Source organism: Blennius ocellaris (genome assembly GCF_963422515.1).
Source record: "Blennius ocellaris genome assembly, chromosome: 10".
NCBI lineage: Eukaryota > Metazoa > Chordata > Actinopteri > Blenniiformes > Blenniidae > Blennius > Blennius ocellaris.
The window spans coordinates 15,302,219-15,314,821 of NC_137659.1; the positions used below are offsets into that span (position 1 = coordinate 15,302,219).

The 12,603-nt window shown below is 43.7% G+C and overlaps 1 protein-coding gene across 14 annotated transcripts in view; it reads right to left on the reverse strand.

Moving 5' to 3' along the window:
- dlg1b (discs large MAGUK scaffold protein 1b) overlaps positions 1-10,591 on the reverse strand; it is a 92,839-nt gene extending 82,248 nt beyond the window's left edge. For 13 of the 14 annotated variants that reach the window (XM_080503549.1, XM_080503551.1, XM_080503550.1 and 10 more), the window contains exons 1-2: positions 9,611-10,591; positions 7,079-7,210 (exon numbers count right to left, since the gene is read on the reverse strand). In XM_080503549.1, the coding sequence (XP_080359675.1) occupies positions 7,079-7,210; positions 9,611-9,629 (151 nt within the window). In that variant the 5' untranslated portion in view covers positions 9,630-10,591. Of the gene's footprint in view, positions 1-3,650; positions 3,678-7,078; positions 7,211-9,610 lie in introns of those variants that run through there. The other variant, XM_080503547.1, reaches the window with a different exon arrangement.
- Positions 10,592-12,603: the final 2,012 nt, after the last annotated feature.

A 12,603-nucleotide genomic window follows, 5' to 3' on the forward strand; every position in this document is an offset into this window, starting at 1 on the left:
CCAAAATAACATCCTGAAGTGTAAGAGATGCACAAAATGAATAATTAAGATTGCTTCATTCATAATAGTGATGTTAAATATAAACCTTGGTATTTAACATTCTCACTTTTTTTTTTTTTACACAATTTCTTTCTTTGCCAAACTCATGCAGTTGTTACCAAGTTGTTACCAAGTTGAAAATTGAGGGTTGAAAGACTTGAAAGCTCAGTTTCCAAACAATAACATATTTCCACAGTACTTTATCAAAGTACAGGGCTGCAGTGCAGAATGAAATGACGCTTCAGGGTCAGCGATAAAAACACACGCAAAGTGTCAAAGTATCTGAGAAAACTTGAATCAGTCGTGTGTCACAACATATTAGTTTGTCTCAACGTAAAATAGAAGGAGGAAGAAAAAAAAAAGCTCTATTTCAAGGCTCAGGAGGGGATCGATCCAATTTATATGGTTTCATTTAAGAAAATGCCTTTTTGGTTACTGAACAGATGATTTTAAATCCACTTCCATGAACAAATTCGGTTTTTGCCAACATAGTTCAACATCTGTCGAACTGAACAAAACTCATCTCTGACATATTGTTATGCGACCTCTCCCACAAACGAGACATATAGAACCCCCCAAAAAATCCCAGATAATCAGTACAGCCATGCTTCAACCCATCAACAAACAAAAAAATACATTTTTGGAGCACCCGACAAACTGCTCCTCTCTGACAAACTGCAATTAGCAGAATATAAATCTGAACCTTTAGGGCTGCAAAAGTGCGTGCCAATTTATTAAATTGAAAAGATTGATTGAGCACCATCTGTCTCCGTGGGAGAAATCAGGCCAGTCTGGAATGAAAGAATGAGAAGGAAAAAACCAGAAAGTGAAGCTCGCCACACTCGGTGCTAAGTGGGGAGGGGAGGGAGGGGTGGATTATGGACTGGGGGTAATCGTCGTGTCCATAGAGGGATTACACCATGCTCGGCCCGCTGCAGACATCTTTTTTTTTGGGGGGGGGTTGGCAGATTGAAAACTGCGTGGCAGAGATCTGTTTTCATCATGTAAAGAGGGGGGGGGGGGGGGGGTAGCGTGACAAGAGGGCCGGGGCAGACCGACGGTCCGCCGCTGCAGCAGAGCCTGCAGAGTCACACACAGGCTAATTTGATTAAAAGTCACAAGTCTTGTCCAACATTAGTGGATGCAAGAGAGAAAACGAGACAAGAAAGTGATACGGACTAAACAAAAACTAAAAAAACAAGTGGAACTAATTCTCCTCATGTGTTGTTGAGGCAACAGCACACAACTTAAACAAGATAAAGATCATTGGAAGCAGACGCCAACGACAGAGACACACTTTTTTTCTAAACAGGCAAACGTGTTCATCGGACTGTTCGGAGGTTTAAGTTTTGTTTTCCCTCAGATTTAAAAGATTAGAAAATGTACGAAAGTAACTGATGGTATAGGTTCGTCTCTGGGACGAAGCCAACATTGTAAATATGTATACGTGTATTTTGTCCAGGTGGGAAGCGTCTCACAGCAATGGAATCGTACGGTACGTCTTGGACGACGCTGCAAACGAACTTATTCTGGTTCTTATTGTACTCCACACTCATACACACTAAGGATTGGAAAACCACCCGCTCCCGACAGCCCCCCCCCCCCCCCCCCCCTGAAATTAACCAGCGTTTCTTCTTTTAAATTACAAATACTATGATTAGGGTTGACTTCATTTTACAAGGACGCTCATTATCCAGATTACAGTTTTAATCCTGCCTGCTTTGCAAGCAAACCTATTAATTATCATTAATTAGCCCTGGCTCAGTTTGCTCAGCCGCCGATGAGAAGGAAAACAAACAGGGTGGAACAAAAACACCACCTCTACCCAACGGATGTGTTGAATTATGAGCCTTTTTTTTTTTTTTTAAGTAATAAAACCCAGCCCACATTAATAAACAGACAAATATATTAAGAGGAGGGAGCTTAATCTTTTTACTAAACAATACAAGAATGTGGCTTGTATACTGAGAGGAATAAACCTGCATCGTTTCGCTGCATTCAAATATCACTAAAAGTAGTGTTTGGTCTGGACCAACGTTAAAAAGAGAAAAGAAAGAAAGAAAGCGAGATCGTACTCCGATTCGACTCAGCTCGTATAAAGATGTAAACAAAACTCCAGCTGAGCAGCTGTAATGTTTAACTCCATATAACATATAACGGATTAATGATCGAGTGACTTTGTTTTTTTTAACCTGCCAACAACCGACAGCTATTTAAAATGTGTAAAAGGAGTCCGTGACGTCACGTTAGACCCAGGCTGCATTCAGACTTCAGACACTTTAGAGGAATCTCTCCTATGAGATGCACATCAGGGTGCAGGTGGCAGCCGCCATACCAGACCATACGTCCAGTAAGTACCTGGGACCTTGGATTGGAGAAGTTTCCGTTGCCAGCGCTGCCTCGTGTTCTCCCTCCAACAGTTTGGATGATCATCTATGCCAAATTTTAAACTGTATTTTTCAAAGGGTCCTTGAGGAACACTGGCATAAATCCATGAAACATAGCAGTTTCTATTTTTTTTTTTACAACTCAAATAAAAAGTACACAGCACTCTGGTTCCACGCAAGAAATGCATTCGGTTTCATCACTCACAATAATTTTGCAAAGAGCACACTGAAAAAAAACAACAACAAAAAAAAAAAAAACATACCGCTCTACTTAAAAGCTTGTACATGTATTAGAAAAACACCAAATCATGGCTCCTTTGCTTACTGCTTCATGCACTCTGTTTAGTTTTTTCTCCAATGATCATGGAGCCTTTATAGTTCAGCTGCTGATGAGCAGAGTGTGGCCACTCGATCGATGCAGTGCGGTGAAGAGAGGCCGAGACGCAGTGAAGTCACTGGCAAACACGCATACGCAGCTTTTCTGGCTGCCGACAGCCCGCGGTTGCTTTTACATTCGCGTTTTACACCCACCCCCCCCTCGCCCTGTCATTCATTCACACTCGACCAGACAGTTTGGGAGGCTTCAGAAATTCAGGAGGCAAACGACGACGAGGACGCCCCTCGTTGCATACCAAGGAAATACAGCCTGGCGGCGAGGGCGCCACGAGCAAACGGAGCAGATGTGAAGAGGAAAAGAGCAGGAAGCGGGCCGCTGGGCTCAACGCTGATGATCTCCACTCATCTATTAGTGATGAAGACGCCGAGAGCAGAAGTGAACGGGATGTTTGCAGCAAACGTGGAGAAACACCAGCAGTGTGCCACTAATAAACATCACGGGGAATATCGTCACAATTTGTGACAAATATGTTCAACTGGCGGAGCGGCGACGTCCGACAGGAAACCTTAAAGGGTCACGTAGATTCCCACACACTCCATTAATATTTCAGAGACGTCAGTTTCCTTTGTGTTGGTTTCTCTCGTGACACGGGCGAGTTAAGTGGTTACATCACCCAATAAATCCCACAAGCGCTATTGACCGCGCACAGTGTCATTAGCATAAGCACTTAGAGCGATCACATCGGCGTAAAGGGAGTTTAATTTGTCACGACTCGTCAGCGCACTGGTGTACAACGTGATCGACAGCGTCGGGCCTGACGGATGATCAGAACCTGCCGCCAATGCTAAACGCAAGCTGGAAAGGGGAGAAGACGTATTTAAACTTACACGTGGTGGAAATATTTGATGAAGAAAGAAACTTGTGGTGTCGATCCGACAGCGTCAGTCAGGACTCCTGGTTAAAGGAGAGGAGGTTCAGTCATCTAGAGCGTTTTCTTTCTGATCCAGTAAATAATATTAATAATAACCTGCTGTTCTCCGTTAACGGACTACTGTTACGTAAGGAAATTAAGTATTGATCATTTCGTTCTGGGCTTGCTTATTTTATATGGATGTCATGTTGTCCAATATTGGAGCCACCATGGTTTTCACTTTATTCTTCGTTTGCACCAAATCGGAATAGATTGTCGGTAAACTTGCCACTACTGGGGTTGGACTTATGCGCCCCAGAAAACGACGGTCTGCAGCCTTTACAACCGAAAGAGCAGTTTTTGTCACTTTTCCCACCAAATCAAATAGAACTGAAGTCACCAGACGTGTTCAACGTGACGCAGCTTCTAAAGTTTCATATATAGTTTATCAATAAATACAAAAACCCTCCTACTTTGCAATGATGAAACTTTTAAACGGTAACATTTATGCATGTTTTTGTCCAATTTTTCACTATTTTCTTTAAGAATTCTAGAAATTTTAGGGGAGTTTTTTTTTTTTAGCAGTTTTAGGAGTTTTTCCTCATTTGAGGTTGTAGTTATCGTACTTTTCCAACATGACTCTGATGTGTACATTTAAAGAAAAAAAAAAGGATGAAATGTTGTTTTACGAATAAAAAACAAAACAAATCGCGCTTCAGGAAGCCACTACAGAACAGTTAATGAGCCACATGTTGCAGAACCCCTGGTTTAGAAGGACAAGATGCCCTCTGACCACCAATATCGTCCATATTCCACATGGATTACATGCCGACTCCTTCAGAATGTGCAGCAATCAATAGAAAACCTGACTGGAATGGAAACCTGACTGCAAGTCATACATTTACCAACAGCTCAAAACAAAGAAGGCTGCCACCCAGCGAGGAAAAGCGCGGGACAAAAGAGAGCAGAGAGTGCTGGGAAAGTCAAACAGACCCGACCGCATTCCTGCTTGGCGGCATCCGTTAACCCTGCAGCGGCGTCTCCGTTTACCCCCAGTCCCGTTAGCTGGCAGTGAAACGCAACACTTCCACAGAGACAACAGTTAAAATGCCACACTCAGTTGGGTTTGTACCTTGTACTGACGGACCAAACACGGTTGATTACAAAGCGTAGAATTGCAGCGGGCTGCTCTTTCTCTGCCGCCCACCACACAACCTTGATTACAAAATGACATTGAACACCAAAACATTCACTGAAATACGTCTGTACCAAAGAGCAGACATTGTTACAATCTCATCGGGAACCACCAGTCTTCATGCAGTCGATTATAGACTTTCATTCATCAGGTGCTTTGCTGCTACGAGTTTTAAAAGTGCCAGAAAGACCTGTTTCTTAAGGACGTGCCTCTCCTATAGGAAGAAATCTAACAGTGACCGCCGACCGATCAAAATTTAAGTCACAAGATGAGTAGTCCGATTGGAAATATGTTAATTTTCACAATCGAGGGGCGTTCGATGGAGAACTTTTGATGCTCACTGCTCACTTTCTTTGATCGAATGACCTTGAGAAGACTTTTGTCGGCAGTCGGCTCCAGAAACGTTTGTCTGTTAAACCCATTAGTGCTTTATTGGGGTGCAAAGTCATTTAATTGTCACGGGGCCATCAAACAGCCAAACAGAATTCCTGGAGCCGTAGTCAGTTTGATATCATCTATTAACCAGTTGCTTGCCGCCCATTGAGAAAACGACACTGCTTCCTCCGAGACGAAGGTAAACGCTTCAGGAAGTTAATGGGTCGTGTCACGCCTGCATACATAGAACAGATTTTTACTTTTGAGTTTTTCCTCGTATGACACTAATAAACTAATCTTGAATTTAAATAATCAATTAAAGTTAATTCACACTGCTTTACCAAAGGTCTGTGTCACAGGGCCATATGCACACGGAGCACTCACAAGCACCACATGGGAGAGGGCCGGACCGGATTCGAACCGACAGCCTCCCAGAGTATCACATGTGCCCTCCCTGCCTCCCTCCAGTCCTCTTTCTGCGAGATGCTGCTGCGCTCACAAACTTTATGACCTCTCACCCCGCCGCCAAACACTCACACGGAGGAAACAAACACAAAGACTACTGTGGCCGTGGTGCCAGTTTTGTTTTGTTTTTTTTAGCATTTTCTGGCAGATCTCCACACCCAACAGGGTCACAGATGTCAGTGTGAGCTGTTGGCACATCATCACTCAGGCGATCGCCAAGCGCTAACTGGTCCGCGGTCGTGAAGGGAAACAGTGGCTTTCAGTCGCATTAAGAGTTTTGACAGACGACACAAATGTCAGAAGCAGAAACACTGCCTGACACGAGCAGAAAGGGTCTGGCTCATGTCTGATTCACTCTACTTGATCCCATCACCTCTTTATCAAACTACAAGCCGCCACCAACGCTGGACATTTCCCCCCCCAAACTTTAAATGTTTTGTTAGACAGATGTTCCTTCCTGAACAGTCACTGATTGTGAAGGTTGTGTAAAGTTAGTGTAATAACACTGTCTTGTTTGTACCCCACAGCTTAATCCTTCACGTTTACACTGAAACTTATAAAACTCTCTCTCTTCTTTCATGAAAAAAACTAATAATCAAACCAATGCATGACTGCATGACAAACAAAATGTGAATTATAGCAATATGTATTAGAACTAGATGAAAACAATCATGCGTTAATCAAACAATGTGTGTGTTGGAATAATACATGTGAATTGTGGCTGAGATATGGAGTTGCAGCACACGCCCTGGGGCTTACGATCATCATAATAGTGACACTTGTTAGTGAAGCTCACAGAAACATGACGTGTCGATTATTAACCCCTTGGCACCTGAATTCATTTCTAATTATGAAAAAAACTATATATTATTTGTGGTTTGATGCAAATTCCCAACAACCGGCGTCAAGGGGTTTAAAGTAAAGTTGTAACTATTAGACATTATGAATAGAATCTCATCCGATCAGAATGGCAGTAAGTTGCTACCAAGCACAACAAGATCGGCTCTTCTCAGACATCCTGCAATAGAATCTGTTGAAAAATAAATAAAGAGCCGTCTTCAAGAAATGTGTGAAAATGAAGTGATGTACCATTTGAGGTTTATATTAACAGATTTGATTTCTTAATTTTGAAAGCATGTACTGAGCTGTACAGAACAATCACTGGAGCGCCAGAACGAGCTAATGAACCACTTCCAAGGTATATTAAAGCTTGATTCATTGACAGAAGTGCAAGTTTTTTGCTCCAGCACACAACTTTCTGTACTCCCAGGAGTTTCAGCTTCCTTATCAGGGATCCAAAACTTTTCTGCTTCTCTCGGGTTTATTTCAAACATGCAGGAGGGGGTTTCCACACTTTCCCGTGAGCGTACCTATGAGAGCCTGGAAGAGGTTGCTCTGGAAGATGTCGATGACCCTCTGGATGGAGTGCCGGAGCTGCCGGTCCTCGGTGTGGTTCAGCTTGGCCCGGTACTCCTCCAGCAGCAGCAGAGCTCGCTGTGCATCTGGACAGCAGGAGAGGAGGGAGGAAGAGGAGGAGGAGGAGGAAGCAGAGGTGAGTTGGGGATACGATGGAGCAAAGCCCGGGCAATGAATGTAAACTGATCTGAGACGACGACGGCAGCAGAGAGCAGCTTCAACGCAGACGGAGAATGTATAAACATGCAAACGTGAACACATCCAGGACCACACGCCACTACAAGGACAGTATTAATTAGTCGAGGCTCATTTAAAGGGCTCTTTTCGCCAACACATCGCAGCATGACAAAACCCTGACGAAGCCAAAAAGTGAAGAAGACCTCGCAAAGTCGTGACACGGGTCGTGACACATTAATTTTTTTTTTTAAGAACTGATTGCTCAATTAAAATAAGCATAACTGCAGGCCAGCGAGGTAAAGCCTTTTCACAAAACAAATCATGAGCGTCACACAGCTCCAAAAATCACTGAACGGCAACAATGACTCATCTACAATTTGTTTTTCTTAAACAGAGAATAACAGTTGAATAAATATTAGTCACAATCAAAAGAGGCAATTTTTCGGAGAAAAACAATATTTTGTGTGGAGATTGTGTTCATTCTCCGTTTATTTTCCCGTCAGTGCAGCAGGTGTACTGGAGAAGGGAAGCAACAGGCCAACAGAGAACATCTTTGCAAAAAACTATAAGCATAATACAGGATTTTAAAAAAACAAAAAATGAATGTAAATGCTGAGAAGAAATCGATGGGAAATTAGTGAAAACTAAGCTATGGATCAGTCTTTGTTATATTAAATGATGAAAAGAACCAAACGTCTACTGACAGAGGCTTTCAAACATTTTGGAATATGCAAAGTTACACTAGGAATAAAAAAAAAGTGTCACAAATAAGCAGCAGATCTGTGCATACGGGACACCAAATGTTTATTAACTGCAACTAAAAGTCAAAGAAATGCTTGTCAAGCACATCTACGGAGCCAACATTTACTTTTCATCTCACCTGCAGGCCAAAAACATTTAAAAGAGGTCATTTCCAATGAAATCACTGTCCCAATCCATTTTTTTCCATATCGTGGGAGAATCGAATTTTATATAGAATTGAAACTAAATGTAGCTGCTAAATGCACCTTCCCTGGTTTCAGTTTATTGGGAATTTTGTTGGACCTGCCTTTGACTCTTGATTTTATGTTTAGTTCGAGTTCGAATATTCGGGAGGTTTTCCATGGCCTATGGACCCCAGATGTTCAATCTGAAACCCTGGCATCTACTCAAAGCAAACTTAATCTCCTGATTAACACAAAATTAACTTGGCAAGAAATATCCGCAAATTCAAAGACAATTTAATACTTGCAAACTATCAGTTTAAAATGTGAGATTTCCCATCACACTTAATTGTATATTTCAGCTCATGCAAAGTACAATTTTGCAAACCTCCCTTCAGACTTTTGCCACTTCAAATAAGTTTAATTTAAGACGTTCAAACCACTGGCAGACTAAAAGGCTGCATTTCCACTGGATAAAACAGTCTAATAAATGTCCTTTTGTGAAATCTTTTGTTTCAAAACCAAATGATTGCAGCGATAAGCCGTCATTACAACGAGCGTTTGTTTTATTTGTGGATTAAAATGCCATACTGGCAAAGGTCATAATACAAAAGTGAGCCTATCCTGAATCATTCAGTGGCCAATGGCATCAAACCACTTTGGTTTGTGAGGAGAAAACAAAAGTTAAGGTGTAGCTCAAGTCTGAAGAGACACTGATTTTACATTTACAATGCAGTCCTCCACTTCTTGTTGGTCTAGACGTTAAAACACTGGAAAGAGTCAAGTTTGAATTACTTTTCCTCAAGTAGGTGTCGACGTTTCCACACATTCATAAAAGAAAGTACACAAAATCACACTTGCTAAAAGTTTAAAAGTATAAAGTATTGGATTAAACTGGACAGTTACAAGTTTTAGACAGCTTTGCCACATCTCAGGTTTTTTTTTTGTTTGTTTTTTGATGAATCAATCAGGTTTTATTATCCATGCCCCCCCAGCAGGCGAGAAATGTTTTGGGTTTTTTTTTTCACAAATTCTACAGTCACACGTTCACGTGTCGCGTGTGGGCGGCTAAAGACCTTGTAAATATTTGATTAATATTGGGAGTTTATTTATAGTTGGCCGGCTCTCCAGACAAGGTGCCCCACATTCAACTTGGTTAGCAGCGGCGGCTAACCGGCTAGCCCCACTTTAAGTCACTTCAGCGGCTCGGCTCGGCTCGGCTCGGCGGAGCCGCGCGTCTCGCCCCCGGGTCGAGTTAGGAAGTGTGTTCCGTGTGTGTTTTTCTCGCTCCTGTGGCCCCCCCACCCCGAGTTCCCCCCCCTCCCCCTCCCCTCCAGCAGTTAGCCGCTAGCCCGCTAGTTAATATGTTAAGTGAAAGCGGCTTACCTTTCTTTCGGACTGGCATGGCAGGGACTGGCTCGGCTCGGCGCGGAGCTGCCGGTGCGTCAGCCGCATACACTCCCAGCTCAGGACGGGCCGTATCGATCCCTCGCCCGGCCGTGGCCCCGCTGTCACCGCACCAAGTCGGTGCTGGGGGAGAAAATCCCTCCACGACGACGCCAAGTTCCCCCCCCTCCCCTTTCCGACAAAACAAACCCAACTCCCGGTGTCACGTCCCGCGGAGATCACCGCACACAGTCCCCGGGGGGGAGAGAGAGGGAGGGGGGACTGCTGGGAGAAACACGCAGGAGTCCCGGTTCAAAACAAACAAAAAAATCCGAACAAGAACCGGCCAAGAAGCTCCGGTGAAACTGCCCCGACTTCCCCGTCTGAGAGGCTCAGCGCGCCGGTGTGCAGGCTGACCGCGCCGGAGACGCACGAGCGGCAGGAGGCGGGTGGTGGAGGAGGAGGTGGTGGTGGAGGGGGGGAGGAAAAAAAAGTGGAAATCTCGCTTTCACCAACTGACGAGCTCCAAACTCCAGGGGGGGGGGGGGAAAGAAAAGAAAAAAGAGGGTTTGTGTGCAGGATGCGAGCCAGGCGGTGCATGAACTGACCGCCGCTGCTGCTGCTGCTGCTGCTGCTGCTGCGGTGGAGGAAATGACCCGCTGCGGAGCTCTGCTGGTTCCTCCAGAAATAAATAGATATTTATAAAAAAAAAAAACACAACATCAAAGTCTAGCCTGGTGCCACACCTCAACTCGTGCCAAAGCCCAGGCTGATTTATCCCGCACAAGTTCGCACACTTTAATGTATTTTTTTTTTAATTCCCAGCTGCAGTCTGCATTCGTGTCAAACTTCTCCCTGCGCAAAGTCCCTCCTCTCTTCTCTTCCTCTGCTTCCTTTTTTTTTTTTTTTTTGTAACTCTCCTTCTTCTTCTTTCTTTTTCCTTCTTCTTCTTCTTGTCATCCACCTCCTCCTCCTCCTCCTCCTGCACCTCCCCAGGTCCACAAATTCCCAAACTTTCCTCCAAAATGGCGTCTGACGGAGCTGGAAATGGGAACCATGTGATTTCCAAAAGCCTCCACCCCTCCAACCTGCCGCCCAATCATGCAGCTCACCTTCGAGACCCCAGAGGGAAGAGGAGTGTCAGGGAGGAGGATCAGGAGGAGGAGGAGGAAATGGAAACTTTGAAGAATGACAAGGTGACAAAACAAGAAAAGGGAAAAGCAAGAAGAGGGGGGAAACAGAATCTGAGGAGAGGCTTTGAGGTGGATGGTACAATAAATTGTATTCTGCAAACTTCAAGAGACAACCTCACAATTTAAAAAGGAAACTTATTTGTTGATTTTAAATATATAACCACCAGGATACAACAACAAAAAACACTACAAAGATTAATGCTCACTTTGGAGAATCCAAAAGACAAAAAGAAAACATTTAAGGGGAAAATACAAAATATTACCTACTGACCTTCAGGTTGATAGTCAATTATAGCCTGGGAATGATTAAAAGAAATATGTAGTGGCTCTCCGTGGCTTATTTCAATTTTTTAAAAAGTTTGTGCTCCAACATAGGACTCGGAAATCAAACCCTCTATAGTGTCATCAGCGGTTTAGCGAATCCCAATCAAGGTAAGCTCCTCCCCTTTGACCCTCCTACCATCAGCCAGCTCTGCTCTGGCACATGGCACCGCGAGAGGAAGCGCGTCCTCCTCTTCCCAAGATGGGCGTGTGTGGGCGGAGCCAGTCCAGCTCACACAGACACAGCAGATTCTGAATGCAGCTCCTGGGATCCAATATTCTAATGGAGGAAAAAGCTGGATTTGGGGAAAAGAAACTTTGAATGCAACGTTTTTGGACCAACAAGACCAATGCGAAAGTGTTTAAAAGTTGAATAATATGACCCCTTTAAAATACATGTTTTTGGAATGTGGGAAGAAATCAGACATGTCTTGGGAGGGGGAAAAAAACACTTGAATGAGGAAACTACCTACAAATTTCACACAAAAGGCTCTGAAAAGCTCCATCCAGACGTTACTCCTGCGGTCCAAAAACATGTACTTGGAGTTAACTAGTGTCTACAACTGCTGGTGGGTGTGTGTGTGTGTGTGTGTGTTTGCTCTGTGATAGTGATTCCCTCCTTTCACACACACTCAGCTGGTTTCGGCTCCAGCGCCTGCAACCTTAAATTGGATCAAGATTGTACGAATGGTATTTCTGTTCCATGCCAGTGCAATACTGTGCAAATGGTGATAAATACACTCCATGGACTCACCGCGAATCTGAAATATGAACAACAATGTCATTTCATTGTGTGAAAATTCCCAGCAAATAGGAAAGTCTGTTTTGCTGACTCATTCATCACATCAACCATAGCCTGGGCAGGTAGATTTAGCATACTGAAAATATAATAAAGGCGATAACATGAGGGTAAAAAAAGATCAGAAATAGGCCAAAACAGTAAAAGATGAATGAGAATGAAAAACATTCCTTAAGGTCACGAATCAATGGAAAACGTGTCTGTACATTTTCTCTTTCATGTTGCTTATGCCACTAATTGCAAACAAACAGATGTACTATCCAGTTCTATGTTCCATTTAAAATCAAAGAGAAACTCACTCTCTGCTTTGTGACACTAAACCATGTACCTTTGAAGGTTTTGTTGCGAGGAGTTGGGTGTCGGAGGTCATGCTGAGGATCCACTGAAGTACAAACCCATCCAGCGGTTACTATGAAGATGAAACACCCTCGTCCACCTCCCCCTTGTGCAAAGCAGACCTCTTTTGTCTCTTTTGTGAGTGTGTGTGTGTGTGTTGTGTGTGTGTGTGTGTGTGTGTGTGTGTGTGTGTGTGTGTGTGTGTGTGTGTGTGTGTGTGTGTGTGTGTGTGTGTGTGTGTGTGTGTGTGTGTGTGTGTGTGTGTGTGTGTGTGTGTGTGTCTCTCATGTTGTCCCTCTCATGTGCTGATGCAAACCACTCGAAGCTTTGGCCCAGATTAAAGA